Source organism: Rhea pennata, chromosome 5 (assembly GCF_028389875.1).
Source record: "Rhea pennata isolate bPtePen1 chromosome 5, bPtePen1.pri, whole genome shotgun sequence".
In the NCBI taxonomy this organism is placed as follows: domain Eukaryota; kingdom Metazoa; phylum Chordata; class Aves; order Rheiformes; family Rheidae; genus Rhea; species Rhea pennata.
In genome coordinates this window covers 30,846,886-30,870,225 of record NC_084667.1, presented here as the reverse complement: position 1 = coordinate 30,870,225, position 23,340 = coordinate 30,846,886, and the positions used below count along the sequence as shown (strand labels likewise).

General features: G+C 36.7%; 1 protein-coding gene across 4 annotated transcripts in view; it reads right to left on the bottom strand.

Annotated features, from left to right (window-relative positions):
• HIPK3 (homeodomain interacting protein kinase 3) overlaps positions 1–23,340 on the bottom strand; it is a 114,886-nt gene that overhangs the window by 15,957 nt on the left and 75,589 nt on the right. For all 4 annotated transcript variants that reach the window (XM_062576903.1, XM_062576902.1, XM_062576901.1 and 1 more), the window contains 3 exons: positions 6,913–7,036; positions 2,294–2,413; positions 38–124 (listed from right to left, as the gene is read on the bottom strand). In XM_062576903.1, coding sequence (XP_062432887.1) covers positions 38–124; positions 2,294–2,413; positions 6,913–7,036 — 331 coding nt within the window. The remainder of the gene's footprint in view (positions 1–37; positions 125–2,293; positions 2,414–6,912; positions 7,037–23,340) is intronic.

Sequence of the window (23,340 nt, the reverse complement as noted above, 5' to 3'; positions counted from 1 at the left end):
CATTCCTTTTGCAAAGGAAGAATACTTTAATACTCACATGCACTATATCATCCAAACTGTTGAAAATGTACTTTCTGGCCTCTTTAGACTTCATACCTGTCTCTGCCTCATGTTCTTCCAAAGTCTCAAAAAAGAAAAAGAAAGCTGAGTTTAAAAGTTGATAATAAAGGACATTTCTAATTATAAAGTAGTTTAAAATATTTATTGATCTAATAAGCATTGTTTTAAAATTTTTAAACATATCAATTGTATATCTGAGTTCTTTGTATGGTCTTTTACTGACTACTTTCATTTTCTAAACCTAAATATAAAAACTAGCAAATCTCACATCTTGGTTCCCCTGAATTATTGCAATAGATTGTTTGTAAATCATGTAGGAAATGTTGAAAGTCTAGCATAAAGTTGCATAATGAAACCCCTCTGTGTGCTTATATCTTAGATATCACAGATTTTCTATTATTTGTATGTTATACGCTTCCACAAACTCCAACCATTAATTCTAAATGGCAGCAATACATCACATCATTGCAAAAAGTAAAACAAAAATCAGGTAGACTCTATTCAACTGCATAGTGCTCATCTATTCCTGTATCCTTTTTGTTATTGTTACATTTTTTTCTTCACAAACATGACAGTTACTGCAAGCGTTTTAAATACCAAAACAAACAAATCCTAAAGAATGAATGTGATGACTTGTTAATAATTTATGAGATGGCCTATCACTTTCTGTTATAGTTTTCCTCCTCCTTTTCAGATCACACCGGTAGGCAGTTTTAAGAGTCTATGTTGCAGGATGCAAATTAGCACCACAAGGAAAGTTTTTTAACATAAAAATTACAGAAAAGTTTCTAAAATTAACTTTGACAAAACCTGTGAGTAATCACTGTATCAAAGCTGCTCTCTTTCCAAAAAGCAGCATTCAATCTGACACGAGAGATTTAACTTCTGAAGGTTACCAGCCTTTGAAAATCAGGAGGGCTGTCTGCATCCAATCCACAAAACTCATTTAAATTCTCTGATACTGAAAGGCCAAGCGTACTGAAATGTAATGATCAGCTGCATGGAAAATAAGAAAACTGGAGTAACCACAATAATATAATTAGAGAATTCCTATACTGCCTGAAGCTCAAAAGCACCACCCCATGTATTAAACTTGGTTACTCAGCCCAGGGTGCATTGTGAATTTACTAAGTAACCATAGAGAGTTGCACTATTTGTGCTTCCAGCTTGTCAACTATTTGCTATTTGAAAAGTTTTATTTCAGCTATAACTGTTTCTTTACTCCAAGGCCCCTGTAAATTCAGTGAAACAATACCAAGAAATAATACAATTTAAAACAAAACTCTTTACATAGGAAGGAAATTAAAATGCTGGTTATGCCCAGTGTATAATAATGTAGCTTAAAAAGAGGTAAAATATGTGGATCATAAAAATACAGCTTCAGATGTTCTTCCATTGCATTATAACATTCAGCCAACAAAGATTATTTTAGCATAATACCTGAAGAAAATGAGGCATACCCAATCATATTGTTTCTTAATCTCCTTTCTCTTAGGATCTTTCAATCCAGAAGCTCATTCCAACTAACTTTGACAGAGTAGTTTGGGTATCAGAGATAAATTCTTTAAAGTGAAGTGAATATCAGTGACTGAGCGAGAGAAAGACTTGCTTAGCACCTTACTGAGATGCAAAGCTTAATTTGAATTCAATTAGAATCATAGAATCAGTAAGGTTGGAAGGGACCTCTGGAGATCATCTAGCCCAACCTCCCTGCTCAGCAGGGTCACCTACAGCATGTTAGACAGGGTTGCATCCAGGTGGGCCTTGAAGATCTCCAGAAAAGGAGACTCCACAACCTCCCTGGGCAACCTGGTCCAGGGCTCCATCACTCTCACAGGGAAGAAATTCCCCCTCAAGTTCAGGTGGAACTTCCTGTGCTTCAGTTTCTGCCCACTGCCTCTTGTCCTGTCACACGGGGCAACTGAAAAGAGTTTGTAAATTCTTGCTACCTAATGCACATGTCCTAGCCACACAAAACCATCAAACAACTGGGAAGCCACACAAAACACATCTTTTGGCCAGCTGGTACTCGAGAAACATGGGAATTAGCTCAGTGTAGTATTTTTGAGGAAAGGGGTAGAGAAGCGAAAAATGGAAGGGATAACAAAGGAGAACAGAGACAAGTCACAAAAGATACAGAGGGAGCTAATAGTATTATAGTGAAGCTTGTCTCTTTGGTTTCTCTGTTCAGAAAACAATATGCTTTTTTTTCCTACCATATTATACTGTTTACCTTTAATCTCCAACTCGAATATGGTGCATCTGTTTCTCTACAGAAAAATCTTGCGGTTTTCGTTCCCATGCTTAACAATTGCTCCCCAGGCAAACCTTGAGTCTGTGAAATGTAACGAATCTGAGGAAGAAAAAAAAAATACAAGAAATAGTTTAGCTCTGTTTTTCAAAATCTGATCCATACAGTGAAAAATTGTCATTTTATATAAAAAGTAGCAACAAAACAAACCTTCAGAGGATTGAAATTAAGCAACTACATCTTCCATAGGAGAGAAACCTAACACTGAAAGCTTCATACTTCTCTCTCCATTTCTTAAAGTAAGCTATGCATAGCAAAACTTCTAGAATTGACATACAGAAACAAACAGAATTCTAATGCTTAGTCACAGAGCTGAGGGTTGTCACCTCAACTCATTCAAACACAATATATATTAATTCTAAACAGAAAATTAGTAGAAATGCTCTGTGTGCAGAAGTAGTCTTATTTTTTGGCATACTCTTATAACGCAACTCTATAAAAGCACACATACTTGCTCAGTTTCCATTTTATCCCTCTTTCAGATGTGATACACAGGCATTTTAATAAAATGTTCCACTCAAAAAGGTAGTGTGGAGATAGCTTCCCCCTCAAACCAGCAAAAGGAATGGTCCTATTCCCTTGAAAATTTTACTCCTGAATTTGATTGGAACAAACAGGTCACTGGAAAAGGTGGAGCAGTCAGGGGATAATGAGAATGGAGGAAAAGCCTAAGGAGAGTCCTGAAGTACAATGAACCAAAAATTGGAAGATCACATGAATTCAATGGAAGACAAATGTCTTGAGAGCTAGGAATATTTGAGAGAAGAAAAACTGATGGGAGACAGAAGGGAAAGTTACGTACAAGGCTTCTAGCGAAAAAGAAAGTAACTGAGATTTCTGTTTAGAATTTATAGATATTGTGTTTGAATGAGTTGAAGTGACAACCCTCAGCTCTGTGACTACATGCAATGCCACCATCTTTTGATATTTAGTATCCTCCATAATTCTGTAGACCATGGAGTAAAGCAAATCCCAGTTCTGTTCATGTTAATTTGTTCAAATGTTATGTTCACGTTCAAATGTGATCATTTAGTTATCTAAGAACATTATGAAGTTGTGGAAATTGGGGGGAAAATTGCAATTTAGCAGTTAAATACCTCTGCATGTTTTAACAGAGCTCAGAAGGCATTGCTATTTCCTACTAAAAAGTGCAACTGTTACTGGATATAATCATAAATTAATACAATCACTAAGAGTTTACTTTTAAGGGCTATCTTCTCGGTTGCATAACAGGTGGACAGGTAAAAACACAGCGTAAAGTATTTTCCTTTTCATTTACTAGACTACACACACCCGGTAGCAGGAGGAAGTGAATTTCCTTAAAAGCCACCTCTTAAGATTGCTGTACGCACATACACAGGAGAGAACACTTAATCACATTTCTCTGAAGCAAATTTTGCAGACCTACTCAAGAATGAAGACAGTCTGGAGAAATCGGCAGAGAGGAACCTCCCAAAGTACAAAGGGAAATGCAGAGTCCAGCCCCTGGGGAAGAAGAATCCCCTGCACCAGTGCAGGCCGGGGCTGACCAGCTGGAAAGCAGCCTCGCAGCGGACCTGGTGGACAAGCTAAATGTGAGTCAGCAACATATTCTTGCAGCAAAGGCTAAAAGCCTAATGCATTAGGAAGAGCACTGCCAGCAGGACAAGGAAGGGGATCCTTTCCCTTCTACTCAGCACTGGTGAGGCTATAACTGGAGAAGTGGGTCCAGTGCTAGGCTCCCCAGGACGAGAGACACATGGCCATACTGGAGCAAGTCTAACACAGCGCCACTAAGATGGCACTAAGATGGGACTGGAGCTGAGAGAGCTGGGATTGTTCAGCCCCTAAGGGAAAGCATCAGGTTGGGGGGTAGAAGGGAGAATTTTAGCAATGTGTGTAGGGGTGAAGGGAGGGTGTAAAGAGGATGGGGCCAGTCTCTTCTCAGTGGTGCCCAGTAGCCAAACAAGAGACAATGGGCACAAAACTGAAACACAAGAAATTTTGTCTGAATATGAGGAAAGACTTCTTTACTGTGACGGTAACAGAGCACTGTAAGAAGTCGTCCAGAAATCTACAGAGTCACCATCCTTGGAGATACTCAAAAGCTGTCTGGACACTGTCCTGGGCAACCTCCAGAGCAGAAGGATTGGACTGGATGATCTCCAGAGGTCCCTTCCAACCTCAACCACTTGGTGATTCTGTGAACCCATCTGCCTAAAGTGATTGCTACTGTTGGAGAAGCGGTTATACCTCTTCTTCCACAGAGACTTCTCTCAACATGAGGATCAAACAAGTTGCCAGACAAGATATTAACTGATGCCTCTAGGAAACTTGAGTGATATAGCTGTCTTAACTAAGCACCTTTTAAACTCAGTATTCATTTATAAAGCAGGCATCTTATGTACATGAAGATTAGCTCTTAATCCATTTAGTTCTTTAAGTAAAATATAGCATCTTGGAAAGTGGTTACCACTGGTGATAGTACTATTTACTCATACTACCTATCAGGGTCTAGGTCAAACTATGCTGGTCCTGGGCCTACAAACAGGAAGAAACAAGTGACTGGAAGAAGCCATCAAAGAGATCTTACTCTACAGTTAGAAGGAAACAACTGACAAGCGCTACAAAGATAAACAGTATTCCTGAGAACACAGAGCAGGTTAATGACAGATCAGGGACAGAAAGTATGCCCATCATGAGGCGAGTGCTCTGCTCCCCGCGCTCTGCTGTCCTGCATTTGCCTGGGTTTGGTATAGGGCAAGACGGCTGCAGAGCAGCAGAGGGAAAGAAGAGCTAATTTTTTTTTTTTTTTTTGAAATGAGATTCTGCGCTGTTCTCAGAAAGCGTCCCATAGTCATGAGAGTTGTCTTTATGTCTTTATAGAGAGAATAGTACTTCTCTCTATAAAAATCAGAGGCTCAAAGCTATTTACTCCAGTTGCCACATATTAACACTCTGGGCTGCTTCCATCAGGACGGATCTGAACTTAATTTGAGGGAAGAATCCAGAGACTGGCAGACTCCTCCACAATTCAAATCCCTACGGCATCATAAGTCACTGATAAAGTGGTCCAAAGCCACACTCCACACCTAGAAGCAGCATCTACCTATATTTGAGACTGGGTCCAAAGATAAGGAAAGATGTTTACAGATTCTTCCTCACCCACAGCAGCATCTATTTAAACAGTCATTACAGCAGTACACGGTAAAATGTGTGGAAACTATGTATTTTAGACCTTTCTGAATTTCCGAGTCTTTTCCTGTAGTCTGTCTTGAAACAAGAGGCAGATAGACTTGCCAAGTTCCTAGAAAATTTTGATATAGTATTCCAACTAATTTCCAAAATAAATGTCCCCACTTTTTCCTTTTTCCACAAGACAAGGTGAATTAGAATCCTGTTGAAAGTAACTATTTTCTTTTTCTTTCTCCATAGTAACGGAAATGCACTATACAAAGATCTTCTCACTATTAGTCAGGATACCAACATGTGTTTTACTCATAGATCACTTCCTACCCATTAAACACCAATCTGTGAAAATGAAGAAAATAGAAATACGGTATGTGACTGATATCAACACAACATCAGTATATTCTCTGACATCAATTTTCACAAAACTAAAGTAAAATGCATAGATTTTTAGAAGAATAAGTCTGATCAAGCACACAGAACTCATGAAAATCACAATTTGAATAACAAACAACATGCTGGAGGAAGTGCCTCTACGCTGAACGTTGACTCAGATATGTAGAAATTAGACAATGTTATTACAACTGTGATTTTCAGAAGTCTTCATCACTTTCCAATACCAAAAGCAGATGGGGAAGTCAGAAGTCTGATTACATTCCTTCCAGATTTCCACATTATGCTAGAAAATAATAAACCTCTCTCTATAAATGTTTTAAATGAAAAATGTTCCGTGTCTTTCATTAGAAACAATAAAACATTGATTTTCTTAACGCAGCTCACTAATTGTAAAGATATTGGTGGTTAAAAACTCCAATAAAGTAAAAGGCACAGCTTCAAGTTTTATCATTACATACACACATACAGTATTATTACAACTGTTGATTATAGTTCCTTATAAAGAAAAGACTCTCAAAGTTCTGAGCTATGCCGGATTTCCAGAAAGCATCAGAATTTTCAGAAGATGACTAATTCTGACATCTGAATCAAGATCCCAGAGTTAAATCTGTTCATGGCAGTTCAAAGATAGATAATAATGCAATGACGGTAGCCACAGACTTCAGTTTCCATCAGAAGCAGCAGCTTCAATATCAAAATTTAGTTTGCAAGATTGGAGAAAAAAAAAAGAGAGACTTAAATTGAAATTTAATTCATAAAAGCAGCACAAAACTCATAAAAGCAGCAGCATAAAAGTTCTGCTCTAGAACTCTGTCTATTTCTAAGACAATTATTAAGGCTAAATTAAAAGCATTGAATAGACTCAGAGAAACATTATTTAAAAGGAGATATGATTAGTATTACAAATCCTGATTTTAATAATCAGAAGTTTTTAAATTGCAGAAAGAGTGCATATACTTGTGAAATTATTATTCTACCTGGTCATATTCCAGTGCTCCTGGGTAGAGTGGCCATCCAAGAAACAGCTCTGCAATCACACACCCCAACGACCACATGTCTATGGCTTCACAAAACGGCAATCCCAGTATAATCTCCGGTGCTCTGCAAATTAAATGTGGTTACTGAATTTTTTTTCCGTAGGGGAAAAAAAATGTAATTTAACAATCCAAGATAACAAAAGTATCTGATGTTTGAAAATTCAAGCTATTTACTTCATTAAAGACATAACTTTAGAATTTACATTTTGCTTTACCTAGATAACGCCTTAAGATTTTTGCAGCTCTTTGAAACATTCTTCCTATCAATATCAGGTTGCTACATATCTGAAAATATATGATCTGCCTCAAGAATAGATCTTTCCTGACTCAATATTCTCGCTTTTCTTCCAATATGACCTCAATCATTTTTCCACTCAGAAGATCATAAAACGATTTTATTCTAAACAGAATAGGATGATTCATCTCAAAAAAATAGTTATCTGAAAATATTCTTGCACACTTCCAACCTGTTCAAAGCTATTTAAAATATCAAATTAATTACACAGTTGCAAACCACGCATGCACTCAAACAAATTCAATGTGACCAATTTTTAAATCACTTTAGTGAAGCCACTGCACTTTCCTAAAGAGTCCAGCTCTTATTTTTCACAGATATGAATTATTTAACAAACTGCAATTGAATTTTCTTCTGTTTAACTCAACTGCTAAAAGGGCCTTCTAGTATTTACATTCTCAAAGAACAAAACTGAAGTATTCCATAGGTATCATGCAGTTTTATTTTCATGTTTTTTTCTTTTTAAAGCTTCTCTCCCACTTCAGTTATAAATAAAAGGAAAAAAATAAAATACATTTGCATGATAATACAGAAGGAAGCCTCAAACATGAAATACTATTTAAAGCATCACTCTATAATAGGATTTAGTTTTAAAACAGGCAATCTGTTGTTAGCTTAACAAGTAAAAAACAGAATAAAAGTGGTTTAAACTAACATGTTAATTTATATCACAGCTGGGCAGAATTAGTAGCATCCAACTGGCCACATAACATACTGTTAAGAAAAATCACAATTTCTTATCAACATAAAAGCTCAAAAATCTCGTATGTTAGCACATGTTGGTGCATCATTTTAGCATTCTATACCCAAAACAGAAACCTCTAAACATCAAAGACCTAAATAGTTGGTTCATCTTATCCTCTGACATTTACCTGTACCAAAATATTCTTTACTTCACAGAAATGCACTGTATTATGAACAAATTCTTATTTTCAAGCTATTTTGTAGTTACATATTAGACCAAGAGCTAAATTATCTTCTTCACTTTTTACATGTTTCCTTTCTAAAAAAAGGCAGTAGTTGTCCAAATCCATATGTAGACATATCTACCTCCTGTGGCTCCAAAGTCTCTTGTGTAACAGCTTAAAAACTGCCAAACCTGGCTCCCAGGATGTATGTGCACTGTCAAGGGAAAGACTCCGGAAACTCTGCCCCATATTTGACCCTTGGAATTATACTAGCTGTTGTTAAAGGAAAAAAAAATCGAGACTTTGCTCGCATACAAACTTTTAATTACAATAATCTTTGACATCAAACGTATGTATTTTTGTAATGTAAGATTATGACACTGCAGTAACTATTTGATAATTATGTTACCTGAGAAATAGATCTAATATATCTACACACCATAAGACTAGAAATAGCAGTAGAAATGTCTGCACTCCGCTGCCAGATGGATTCCTCTCTAGGCACTGTTGTTAGAGATATCTGCTAAAATATGCTGCCTTTGTTGTATTATGTTACAACTCTGAATAGTTAACGAATATATACAGTCTATGGATATAGTGGCTTTAACAAATGCATCTGCTAAAATAAGCACTTAAAAAAACTCTTGTATTTACTTGCATCCACAGTTAATATGTGCACTGTATAAAAATAGCCACAGTCAGTCAGTCTGTCTCTCGCCTTTTTTGAGAGACAAGTTTGCAAATAAAGAGAGGATAAGGTTAGAAAAGTGGAGATTAAAAGAGAAAGAAATAAAGATTTTACTAAGGTTACAATCTGTTAGTTTTTCATGGGTACCAAGTAGTTCTGTGATACCAGCAAAAATGCTAACAAGTCTAAAGAAAAGAGACATATTGAAGAATGCACGTAATTCTTCACTTCTCAGCAACTAAACTCGTACTGATAAACGATCAGGAAATAAATGCACTGCCAAAATGGGCTCTACAATGAACAAAAATAAATCTCAGACTAGCTTAAGTGAGGAAGATAAATGGTTCTTACTACACAGATATTTAAAGGTGGTTGCTTTTCAAATTCAGTTCCTTCTGTTGTGGTCTACCACTGTCCACTGAAATGGCATAGCTGTCCCACCAAAAACACGGTAGAATTTTTACTCATTTTATTTGTGTTTTTACCGGCTCAAATATTTTTGCAAAGAAAAACAGCTTGTTAATCTTATGCTCATAGGCCACTTTTAATATTTATTTTAACTTCTGATTAAGATCAAGCTTGATAAGGGGGGAGAAAAGGGTTATGGAGGGAGGTGTCACTCTTCAAAATATTTTTTTTATGAACCACAGTTCTTTTTCATGCAAGATGACATATTTTTATATGAATTTTAAGAGCAAAATCCTACCTTTCCCAACTACAATCACAGATATTAATGGAGTTAGGTATCCTAACGCAATTCAACTTAGCACCAGATCACTCAAAAAGACTAAATTAGTACTTCTCTGAAAGAGAGAAAGAAAGAAAAAGGGGGGGGGAGAGAGAGTGCACTGCTACTTGATATCTGATATAAGTGACAAGAAACCCCATTCATCAGAAGCTACTATAGTCCCCAACTTAATAAAGAGCCTCTGTATTTTCCTATACTGGGATATCAGTGAGCAGAATCTAAGAACTTTCTGTAATTTCTTACTTAAATGGCATTAAATGCAAGATTTTACAGCAAACTAATACCTGTTTTCCTCTTATGAATGTATTTACCTATATTTAGAAAACTGAAGTAACAGAAAACTTTATTTAGAATTCAAGTGCACTATTACAAGGTTGGAAATATTTACCTTATTAAGTAACAATTCCTAGATTAACACACGGAAAATATTTTCTCATTTGACTTAACACAGCTTGATTCAGCTCTGTTGCAGCAGATGTTTGTAACAATCGGAAATACTCAAAAAGATGAAAGAGGCAAATGAGCATTGGCTTCAGCCTCTTGTTCAGCTACCGGCATTTTTGCTTGTTACATCACAAACCACGAACACCCATATTTTTGGTACTTTTATTAAAAAAATTATCAGAAAAAGACTCACAGTTTGTTCTATTAACTAGCATAAAGACTAGAAAGTTTCATAATGATTCTTGCTCCAGTATGTTAGCCAGCCTAGAAAGAGGCAATAAAATAAATAAATTTGAAAAAAAGTGAAATAATCCCCCCTTTAGAAGGAGGAATAAAAAAAAAAAAAAAAAAAACTTTTTAACAAGATCAAAACAAAACAGAAAAAAAACCCCTTACTATAGTACCAGAAAAAAAATCCTCCAAATTTTCACACTGGAGGAACAAAGAATAAATAGCAAGATGAGCCACATGCAAAAAAGTTCATGACAAAAAAATGTAAGGAGTCAAGCTGTTTCAAATGATCATTACTTAGAAGTCTCCAGTCAAAAGTCTAACTTAGAATAAAAATTAAAATAAAAAGCTAAAAAATGACAGCTAATGTACATAATAAAGATCGAAGAGCATAAGGCATTAAAAACAGCAGCTTCCTGCAACTGCTAGTGCTACGGAAAAATCTGTTGAACGCACAAGTAATTTCTCAAGCGTGTTCCTACTGAAGTTCTTACAATAATTCTTCCCTTCCACACACATCAAACAAAACATTGATTTTGAATCAATGAAGATTGAACAATTTTCTTTTGTATTTCTCTTCTGGCACTACAAGAGGGACCATATATCTTTTATCTATGACACGCCATTACTGACCACCCTTCAGAGGTGAGAAGGGCGTAGAAACAGCCACGCGGGATCCCCACGGCCCGCGCTCCCCTAGTCGCACGCCTCGGCCATTCGTTGCCAGGCCCCAGGCCTTCAGCCTCCGCCACGCCAGGGAGGCTGGGCACAGGCACCCTGCCTCCCCTGGCCCCCGCTGCTGCTTCACTACTGCTCTTCGGCGGACAGATGGACGGACAATGCTGAGTTCTCTTTTCTCCCGTTGCTTCTGAGCAGGAATCACCCATAAATTATACTGCCTTCACTAGAAGGCCTGAATGTCTACATCGACATTTAAACATGCAGGAATTCACCACCTGTTTTTCTAACTCATACATATTTTAGCATAGATTTAGCTACTTCAGTCGCAATTAATTTTAAATTCCTTCCAAATATGCAGAAAGGCCTGAGCAAGTATTTTAACTTTCTGCAGTCTTAAAACACATCAAATAATTTTAAGTCTGGCTCTCCATAAACTTTGATTTCTATATATTTGTAGAGCTGATGACAAACGCAGACAGCATTTCTAGTCTGAGCATCTAATGCAACACTTACACTCCTCCCATGTAAGCCAAATCTTACTACCCCTGTTTAACCACTGTTCCATTGCAACAATGTAAAAATGCATCTGCTGGATAAATGCTCTGACACCATTAGGATGACTAACAATACAAAGAAGTCATCAAAAGGGTAGGGTTTTTTTCTTTCTTTAATGAGCTGTTCAAAGCCTTCCTGAGAGATCAAGAGAACTCATGTAAACGAATCCAGCTTGCGAGAGCAACTAGAGTCTACATAGATTCGAAACCTGAGAATCAAACTATTTTCCACCACAATTACTAGCACAATGCAAGCATGTTCTTTGTAAGAACAATAACCAGATTTGGGTTGAGATATGTAATTCATCTTCTAAAGGAAAGAGGACTAAAAGAAAGGTAAGATTCAGCAAAGTAGTGAATGAGAGATGGTGATGGGCATTGTTACAGCTATTCTCATGTACAGCTCACTTTCTCCAATACCAATCTTTATTATGAATGTGAAGTGCAAACCTTTCTAAAAGACTTGAAAGAACTTAGCAATGATTTTAGGCTGCAGAGATGCAAACCAAAGTGTCAACATCCCGTTAAAAAAAATAAAACTACACACACACACAAGAACACTTCAATAATCTGAAGGATGCAATGGGAATGAACCAGGCAGTGACAAATTTTGTGGATGATGAGAGATTTACAGAACAGTTGGTTCACTAGAGCATTTGTGATGGCCTTCAAAAGGCATTTCAAATATTCAGTTAGATCAACACAATGACAGGCAGTAGAGCATACATAGCGTATAGTAAAACCACTGAAGATTAATTCAAATTATTCATTCGCGAATTAATTACCCATAAGAATCAATAAGTTATAATTTAACCAACTTTCCAGTGGGGGAAAAAAAAATCTAGACAACTTTATGGATAGCTCAAGCAAAATATCTTAACATTGGAAACAAAAATAATCAGGATATCAGTACTTATTTTTAAACAACAAAGACAAACCCAAAATTATTATGCCTTATATAAAACTAGTGATATTCCCTCACCTTGAATGTGTGTGTTCACTTTTGAATTCTGTGTTCAGTTTTGGTCACCCCATCTGAAAAAGGATACATCAAATAGAAAAGACGCAGAGAAGGACAATGTAAATTAAAGACTTGGAGATAGTTAGATATAAGAAGAAATCCTGGTTAGAACTATAAAGCTTTAAGAAAGAAAGAACGACTGAGCGGTAACATTACTCAATTTATATAAAATAATGAAAGAAGCACAAGGTGTTCCTAATATCCTGCCTCACTACAGAAACCTAAAGAATCCCCCATTCCCTCTGAGATAAAGATTTATGCAAATATAAAAGCTAAGCGTTTGTTGGGTGTTTTTTTTGAAGCCAAAATAAAATTAGCCTTTGAATCATGGGCTACTACTGAGGTAAAATATATTAAGAGTATTTAATAATGGATTAGCAGAAAAAAAATACCCACAACTGCATTAAACAATCAGTTTTATATTGGTATACAATTAAACAGCCTGGGTAGAGCTGGGAGAAACTTCCTTCAGAAGACACTAAATGGCAACCTTCTGTCGTAGCAAATTTTCTCCAGCAAGCAAATATCAAATACACACACCATGAATCTAATCACTAATCATATTTCCCATTTCCTACCATTAAAATCTCTATTGTTGCAAAAAGATACGAGTCACTTAAGCTCTCCTTTTGATCCAAACTAAAAAGTCTTTGCAATCTTCTTCATGGTCAGAATTTACTTTATTCCGAATGCCATTTCATTAGATTGAGAACCACTTAAATAAAATTTCCAGAAGTCTTTAATACAAGTATATTACAAATAAATTCTTCACTCTTGAGTGAAATTTTTTTTCTTTAAGCCAAGTTTCATAGTTCAGTGGTCTCTTGCTTTTAAGCACATCTGGATATTAAAATGTAGATTAGCAGTGTCATGCATTAAAATATACTTATTCTTCAATATAAGTATGGTACACAATTCCAGATAAATAAACTAGTTTTCCTCCCACCACTCTGACAAAATTATTGCTGTAAACCTATAAGCCAAAATTATATCTGAATATTCAGTATGAAAGTAAGAGGATTTAGACTGAAAACAAAAATGTAAATACTCAGACTATGGAAAAATTAGTCAAATAGGATAGAGGCATCTATGTCTATGATGTGTTAGAAAAGAATCAAAAATACTGCTTCATAATTGAGGGCTACATCACCATGTATTACAAAAAACAGAGAAAACAAATATATTCAAGAAGGAATGAAAAGTTATCCTTGCACTCCTACTTCCATGGCTCCTTTGAAGGAGTTGTGTGGAGTCCCAGCTCTCATGTGGCAAAGGGTAGCGCAGACAGGAGGAAATGAGCCACTGTAGCTAGGGCAGACTTCTAAGGGTACATTATTGCTATGCTGTTGTCTATAGTGCTGCACAAAAGAAATTTTCATTTCCTGATAGAAGAAACTTCATTTTTAGCATAATGGAACTTTTCCATTAAACTAAATAATGCTCAACAGCTAAAAAAAAAAAAAAAAAAAAAAAAAGAGAACTACGCAATATCACAACCTTCCACTGCCATATACAGCATACAAGGCTACGACATGCAGCTGCCAGTTAAACTTCAAATACTGGCTGTGGTCAGACCTTATAGGGAAGATAGAGACATTTCTGATTGTAAAAACCTTATACAGAGTGACCAAAAAAGTGATTACTCATAAAAAAAAGCTGCAACTGCAAACAACTGAGCATAGGGCTCAAAACTGGAGGGGTGGGGGGGAGGAGGCAGAAAGAGATAACAAAAGCAGGAAATTAAGCAGAGCAATTAACAAATAAATCCTGGGTTATTTCAAATAAAACAAAATTAAAAGAAAGCTATCCCAGCATTCTGTCATGGTACTGAAGAATTCTGTGCTGAAACAGCCACCACAAATTTTAACTTGATAATACACCTTCTGCTACTGCTTACTGGAACTACTCAAAATCATAAACATGCTTACGGTTTGAGTTTTGATTTTTTTCAGTTGAGAATAATAAAGTAAGAAGCAATTTCAACAGATTCTTTTGCACTTATTCACTATCTCTAGTGAAAGGAGATGCAGATTCTATTAAAACCAGAATATGTCCATGCTTTGGCCTTTCTCCATGGTTTTATTTTTCTCAGAAATATTGAAGCTTGCCACAGGACTGACTTATGTGCTTGCTGAAGAGATTCTGGATGAAATTAAAATTAAGCAAAGTAGATGCTGATGTCGCAATTTAATGAAGAAAATCATGCATACAGAAAAACTACTCAGCTGTTTATTTGTAAATAAATACTGCAACTTAATAAATTTTATCTGTGTTTGGGGTAGTACGAGCCAGGTTACTGGCTCAAACAAGGTTACTTACCGATGATTGACTTTTGACAATATCCTTCACGTAACTGCACCTGAGTGCTTTCCTGTTAACTGTGAAACCCCCTGGCAGTGCTCTACCCTTGAAGGGGCCGGAGGTGGCAGGAGCTGGTCTCTGCCTTGCCCTCCAAGGAAGGACAGGCCGTGCCCAGCTGCAGCAGCACCATCGTCCCGCCCAACTCAGCTGCAGAAGCAGCATGATACACCATAGTGACTTCTGAAGAACAAGAATGACTGATGAGTAACTCCCTCCTTTTCTTTTCAGGCAGGGAGCTCTTCTGTCTCCCTACCGAGTATGCGATGGCTGTATGCAGAGCCCCAAACTGTGCTTCAAAGCACAGCTTGTTTTGGCCTGCTACAGGCTTACGCCAGTCTCTAAACTCTTGTTTTGCACATCTCTTGCTATAAAAACCTAGACTCACTTTCTTCTGGAGGCTTTCCAACCTGCCGGTACTGCTCTTCTAAGAGGCAATAATGGCCTACACATCCAGCCTGCTGAGACCGCCTCTGTAGTACAGCCCGGTGCGTCGTTCCTGGCATTCCGCTCTACCCGCCATGACCACCCTTGGGGGAGTTCTTGTTTTTGTTGAGGGGAAAGGGAGCGGAGAAACTCCCAGAAAATGAAAACATCCCCAAATCTTTTCCTGAAACAAACAAAAACCTGAGCAGGCAGGGATGAGCTGGGGAATCCTCCAAATTCTTTTTGAAGAATATACCCGCTATGTAGCTTGAAACCAAGAGAAAAGTGACTACAAGCACAGATAAACTGCAGAACATCACGTAGTGGCATGGGTTGTAACCTCAACCTACCTGGGGAGAGCACACACAAGCAGCCAAAGAGTAGATCAAAGCAATGAAGAAATTATTAGCAACGATTTCCAGCTCTGAAAAAGCACAGAAGAGACAGGACAGTACAGTCCCAGAGATGTCAAGATCTCAAACTGGTGAGCTAAGAAGATGCAGGATCTTAATCCCTTTCCCTTCGCTTTGTTGGTATTGATTTTGTGGGGAGATACACTTCTAATTCAAGAGTGATCTGCATGAACTTGCAGTGCCTGAACCCACAGGTTGCCACACAAGCATGGAGTTTACACAAAAGGTGAGCATGGTCGCATGTGCTTGTAGCTCCCTCACCAGACCTCAGCAAGACCCTAGAAGTCAGTTTTGTTCAAAGGCTTCTTTAGATTTTACCCCTGATAACAACACTGCTATAGAAAAAAAGAAAAGACAGCTGGATTGGGGCCTATCATACAAAGTCATATTGGGCCTAAGGAAGCCAACTTCCGAGCGCAATGGGAAAGGACAAGGCAAGGAGGCTGCTTTCTGTGCTGCAGAGACACACACAGGCACTGAACCCCCAGGTTACTCTGCAGGACGTCCCCATCTCAGTGGGGATATAACAGGCAAAATCAACTGCAAAACTAATTACCAAGTGAGTCCCATCTGGCACAAAGTAACAGGTAGCAGTTTCTGATGTGACAACAAGCACGAACCCCCCCCCCAGTCTCTTCTTTTTGCTACAATTCTCGCTTCAACGTTGTTCCGCTAAAATACTAAAGAATGCAAGGATACAGCTACATCAAAAATCGTAAGTGAATCATAACACATTTCTTCATATCAACTACCCACAAAAATCAAATAAGACTAAAGGAAAAAATCTGTCCAAAAAAAGTAAAGGCAAATTCCATTTGCTCTGGGGCAGCACTTGTAAAATCCAGCACAGGATTATGACACTCCTGCATACTCCAGATGGGCACAACTTTTAAAGGCAGCTCTGCAGCTCAGCTGCAGGAGCACTACAAATCATATTACACTTAAAATTATTTTCTAGCATTCACCTGTTGCACAACAGTTTTCCATGTAAGATATCTTGCACCGGAAATAAGCACAGAATATATGTATCTGAAAGGATAAGAAAAATCTGCTAGAATCCTCTTCTACTATGAAAAGATTGTTCAGTGTTGATATGCACCCATCTGGGTGACGCATGGTGATGCTCTGATGAAATTTTGCAACTCGGACTGATAAAATCCTATTTAAATTGCAACAATGATTGTTTAAATTACAGGATGCTCACTAAACATCAATAGAAATGTTCCAGAGCAGGCACAATGATGTCACATCATTTATCTGTCTCAGACTTTCAGATGATTCTGTATTCAAAGTAGTATGTCTGTTTACTTACTTTCCTAATAATGTTCTACACACAGTATTAAAGCAAGAATGACATAATGTATTATCTTGCCATGTAAACTGAAGGTTGTTGTCCCTGATACAACCCTACCCATAGAGAAAGATTTATAAGGAAAAAGTTATAGTTTTAGAAAAATATCAATGTTTTTAATTACAGAAATTTTACATAGTGATAATTGGATTTAAAAAATTGTCAATGCAAGAATCAAATACTGGCAATGTGTTTAGTTATACATCAGGAAAAAAAACTATAGACTTCTTAGAGTAGTTCCACTTAAAAGGACAAACAAAATAATCTAGGAGAAATTAGATATATACTTCTTAAATAGTAATCACTTACAATTCAAATATTCAAAGTATATAAAATTTAAGAAAAGGAGTATCTAACATGTTAAGTCTTGATGCCACAGCTCCACACAGGAGCCTTATTCACCAATAGTGGCAAATGCCATTTCACTTGGATATTCCCCTATATAAAGTAGAATCTAGTCATTTAATAGTTATGTCAGCTGCTAAATGGGAAAAAATGAACAGAAGCATGACAAGAAAGCTATGACAGAGAACCCACAGAGCAGCAACTGGGGCAGGTGGGTTAACATAACTGTAATATGAAATTAAATCCTCTTTTTCAAGATTGCAGTAATTAGACTATTTAATACAAATATTTTTAAATACTGTTAGATTCATATCTAGCACACATACATATCACAGTATTTTCTTGCAGTCTATTGCTTCCATACAGTAATGCATAAAAATATATCCAACAAACATTATGCACTGAAGCTCAACGAACTTGAGTAACATCTACACTGCTGCAGTCATCTGTGCTGCACTGCCAAGTGAACAGACGGGTGACCTGATAAGCTTTTCCAATTCTAATTTCTACGACTACATCTCTGGTGTAAAATATGACACCATCAGAAGAAATAATATTCTTACTGACGTTTCAGTGATTCCATTAGCACAAATACATGGAAATAGCAGAGAGCCTAATCTTTTGGGCACTATGGCAAATAACCTAACAATGTTCTGACAAAACTAAGAAATGACATTAGAAAACGTAATGCATTTTTTTCCCTCCTTTTCAAACCTATTGACCGCTTACAGAAAAATTACACAAGTCTATTTTGGTAGGCTAGACTGTAAGACTTCATCCTTCCAGTATGTCCTATCACCTGCTTGCTGTTATACTACAGCCTGCTTAAAGAAACCATAAGCTACGGTTACCCTGGCTCGTACTCCCCAACCTTAAACCATATTAGTACCAGTTTTCGGGTGGGGGAGAGGGGAGGAATCGCTCTTTTTTGTTCTCTTTGGGTGCTTTTTTCCTCTCTTTTATTTCATTTTTCCTTCCCTAGTATCACATTTTAATTTATTTGTCCTTTCCTGTTGAAAGGAGAGCCATTCTATTCTTAGGGGAGTTTCAGATCTCAAAATAAACTGCTTAACTATGTATCTGTTACATAGAGATTGATGTCATATCAGAATCCGACAACATGCTGCAACAAGAACTAGACTACAGCAAGGAACCTGAGTATTTCTGTAAGTGCAATTTAGCAAATATTTTTTAAATTAAGATGCTATGTAAAAGTTTAAAAGATGCCACCCAAACGTTAAAATACATTTTTTTTCCTTTTTCATTTATTCTTCTTGCTACATAAACAGTCAAGATTTTAACTTCAATTGCCTTTCTGAAGCAGTTCTTGCCTGACATCTAATGCTAAAAATCATACCTTCATCCCTGCACTAAAGGAAAGGAAACCAGAGTAACTGAATTGCACTGGGAATTCTTTTTAGGCAAGTAGAACAATATAATCTTGCAGTCATAGCAAGTAAAAGTTAAAAACAGATAGTACAATCTTCAGAGGAAAAAAAAAAAAGATAATAATGAGATCTAGAGCCTTTTACCTAGGTAAATTCTTTGAGTCCAATCCAGGGCAGTAACAATTGAAAGTGGCTCATTATTTATGGCTATAAACTTCATTCTGTTCCCAATATAGACAGACATTCACATTACGAAAAGGCACGCTTGTTGAGAATATTAACAGAGGCAGCAAAGATCAAATAGAGAACTTTCCCCTCGCTCGTGGAAATACATCTAAAATCAGGTTATAGCATGTTGACCATTCAGTGGCTGGAGCTGCTGTTGTGTAATAACTTTGGTCTCCAGGAGAAAAAGGAAAGGCACATTATCTTCACTGCACTTTCTTCTCAAAGGACAGAGAACATGACACAATTTCACAAGATCCTGCAATAAAACTCTGCTGGCAGTGTGAGAAACAGTAACAACTTTCTGAACTTTAAAAAAGAGTATTTATTTCAAGAACACAACTGTCCTTTCTTTAACCTATTAAAATGTATTAATATAATATGAATAAGATTATTAAGAACTCTCAAACTTGTACTAAGTTGAGAATTGAAATACATACCACATAACATCCATAATCTATAGTTTCAATTTTCTAAATAACTTGCACCAAAATAGAAGAACAAAAAAGGCCAACTGAACTTTGAATTTTACCTTGGTTTACTAAAAATGTCATCAGCTACCCAAAAAATTACAAAAATAAAAACATTCAGAAGTTATATGTAATATAACTTTGGCCAAACACTGAGCACTGCCCTAAAGGCTGATCTGTTCTGAGAATCTACACTGCAGAAATATTTATTGTTAACCACTGTTCTGTTGTTGGAAAGACAAAAGCTACAGTTCGTTAACTAAACTACCTGCATACATTAAACTTGGAAGAAAAGCATTAATCTCTTCTTGAAATAAAAATGTGCACCAGCTTAGAGACGCCCACCACTGCTTGCTTTCCTCAATGCTCTAAATGTCTGCTGCTTGCAAACTATGCAAACAAATTTCTCTATTTGAGGGAAGTCTTAAATATTTTTCCTCATCTTATCTGTGATGTTCCTGTACTTCATTTTGGTCCAGGACATCTATCAGCATCAGTGAAGTCTGTCTGCTAAATATCCCTCTACTACAATCCAACAATTTAAAATCTGGCTGAAATCCTTTCCACAGTCATTGCTTCTCCATAACACTGATGGAATTGCCTTAAGATGGCCCTGTCTCGTCTGCTAAGAAGATGGGTCTTTTTCCAGCACTTAAACGCATGAAAGCTTCGGCATATGTTCATTTAGGGAAAAAAAAATCAAAAAAAAACAAAAAAACAAAAACAAAAACCTGATTTACCGAGAAGTTAGTCAATTCAAAGTTTGATGAGGGCTCCTTCATAGCTCATTAAAAATTTGACTACATCACAGGTGAAGTTAGACAGGATCATTATGATCATCGGCAAGAGATTCTCACGTATCAGATTTCCCCAAGGTCAGTTTTGTCTGAATGTTTTTCTAACAAAATACTGATTTTTAACACTGACGCAGAAGGTCAATTTTTTAACTGAGTAGACATAAATGAGAAATGGTGTTATCCATAACTAAAAGAGCATAAACCATCACAAACAGAACAATATACTTAAGGACATCCACAGTAATCTCACTGCCCAGATAGCCCTAAGGATCTGTTTGGACTTACCCAGGCAGAACTGCTGGGAACCAGTGTGAACAAGCTCTACGAACAACGGATACACTAATGATGATGCTGGGACACTGGTGGGCAAAATTATCCATTATACATCAATTGCTGGAATACCTGAAGCTTTATCCACAAATAACCTCCTGACACTGTGTTTGTTTCTAACTACTTATTGTCAAGACTAGCTCAAAAAAAATCAAAGCAAAAGAAACTTAAAGACTAGCAATGCAACCTTAAGAGGAAATAATCCATTAGAGCAATAATTATAATACGAATATTTTAATTAGATCTAGATTGGATGACAGTGAAGTACTGTTTTGTTTTTTTCTTGTCTCTAACTCTGAAAATGGCCATAGGCAAATCAACTTGTACTGTGATCTGAGATTATGGATTTTTTAAAAACATGAATACCTAAAAACAGCCAGCTGGGAAATACATTAAAACCCAGTAAACATCCAAGAAATACTGAAATCTGCATTTCTCAGACAGAGGGCTACCTGAAGACAAAAATCACTATATTTACAAAAACAGTGTTAATGACTTGCCAAACGTTTGTACAGTATTGAGAATATTTGGAGAAAAAAGAGCTATGTTGGTGAAATAACAAGGAAAGTGGTCTTTACCTGTTCATAGACCTCAAGCAACTGTATTTTCATAATAAAAAGCCCCATTCCAAAACAGAGATTGTTATATTCTGCCTACCCTTGTTATGCTCTCCAAGGACGGCCAATATAATACTGAAGTGTTCACTTTAAGGCTTGTAAGTGTTACATGAAGTGAGACGTGACCAGGAGCACTCACCTCCTCACCTGACCTAAAAAACACCTTCAGTTTTCTTTGCCAAAAATTTGAGCTGGAGGGCACGGGGTGTTCAATTTTGGTTGATTAGTTTTTTAGAGGAAATTTTTTATATTTATATATAGTCAGCCGCAGGCTAACATCTGTGACATAGTTTCTGCTTAAATGTTTTGCATTTGGAAGTATTAAGGAACCTATAATATAGTCTTTTAAACAACAACTGGCACAGCAATCATGACAACACGCATGGTGTTACCAGCTCTATCATTTTAAAAGAAATACTAAAAACGGGTTTTATTCTACGGAATAATTACCTGCTTCACCGGGTTATGCTTTCTTCTCTCTCATTGGTGCCTGCATATCCAATAAAGGGAGAGACAAGTGAAATGGCAGAGAGTTTCTCTGTTTCACCATTCGTATGTTAAAATTTTATGAATTCAAAGACTGAACTACAGTAGAAGTTAACTGAATTAAAGCAATTGTGCGTTTAACCTGGCAGTCATCTTCATTCTAGTCACTTCAAACTGGTGCTTTACCAAATTACTGTATTTGTTGTCAGGAAGAGAAGGAATGTTGAACTGCAAAAGCGAGAATCCTGTGGTGAAAAATGATTTTCTAAGGTGTCATTGACTCACGTGAGCATACTGCAGAGAATCAGCTTTACAAACTTATTCAAATCATCTCTGTGTCGCAGTATGAGCTTTCTAAGACTTACAAAAGGATATAAATACAAGTATAATTAAAATTGTCATAATGCTTGTTATACTGCAAAAAAATAAACAGGAACAGGTAGAAACTGGACAAGTAAATTAATTCTGACAGATGTCAACACAATTTTAGAAAAGAACATCGTGAAATAAATACCACCAAAAGCTGCTATGTATGCCACCATTTCAATAATGAGTTATTGAGTTATTGCTGTGTCATAACCACGTCAAGGAAAAATCATCACAAAAATACACAGAGACAATGATTACAAGTTGTATCATTACTTTAAAGGTAATTATTTCACTAGAACACATAACCGGTATTTCCCTATGAAAGGTTCTCTGCTTAGCTGGATTAACACACTATTGATAGCTAAATTCCACTGCCAGCAGCTACTGACAAGTCATCATTTCCAGAACAAACCTATAAGCTATTTTCTTTATCCAGTCTGTGATGATTAGCACAAGCTCATCATGAATTTGCTCTGAAAATGCACTAAAAAAAAAGCTGCTGCAAAGAATATTCAAGAGGTGCATGACATAGGATTACCTGTTGTAATGAAATTAGCATGTGCATTGGTCACATTTCAGAAAGTTAAATACATTTTGCAGCAAACTAAAAAGATCTTTAAACTAAAAAGCAAATATTGAAAAATTAAAAGACTATTTTGACCATACAAAAACTAACATCTAGATGGCAAACTCCAGGTACTGGGGAAGGGGAAGGGGAAAATAATAATAATAATAAAAATCTATCTCTAAATTTTCAGCGAAACAGTTAACAACATTTATGTTTTTTTCCAGTCAAAAGGGACACTCACATGTATGTATGATCACTTCCTCTACCCGCTTCCTAGTGTGCATGGAAAATCTAAGAGATATGTTAACACATGGAAAAGCTTCAGCTAGGAAGTGCATAACTGTTAAAATAACAATTCCTTTGCACATACACATGCACTCAAGGTAGTGCTGGTGGAAAACATCCCTTCTGCTGTGCTATTCAAAGCCCCAGACTTTGCAGAGCCCTCTCCCTACCATTTTTGCAGGATAATAACGTAAAGGTATAGTAATTAAAAGAAAATTCTAATCCTTCTGTTCTGGTGCAATCACTAAGAGCAACTTCAGGACAACCACCACCCTTACTTGTGGGTTAATTTCTTCCTACTTGCAGCACCTAACCAAAAAGAGAGAGGAGCAAGCTTACAGTAGAGTTACAGTGAATTCCTATTATGCTT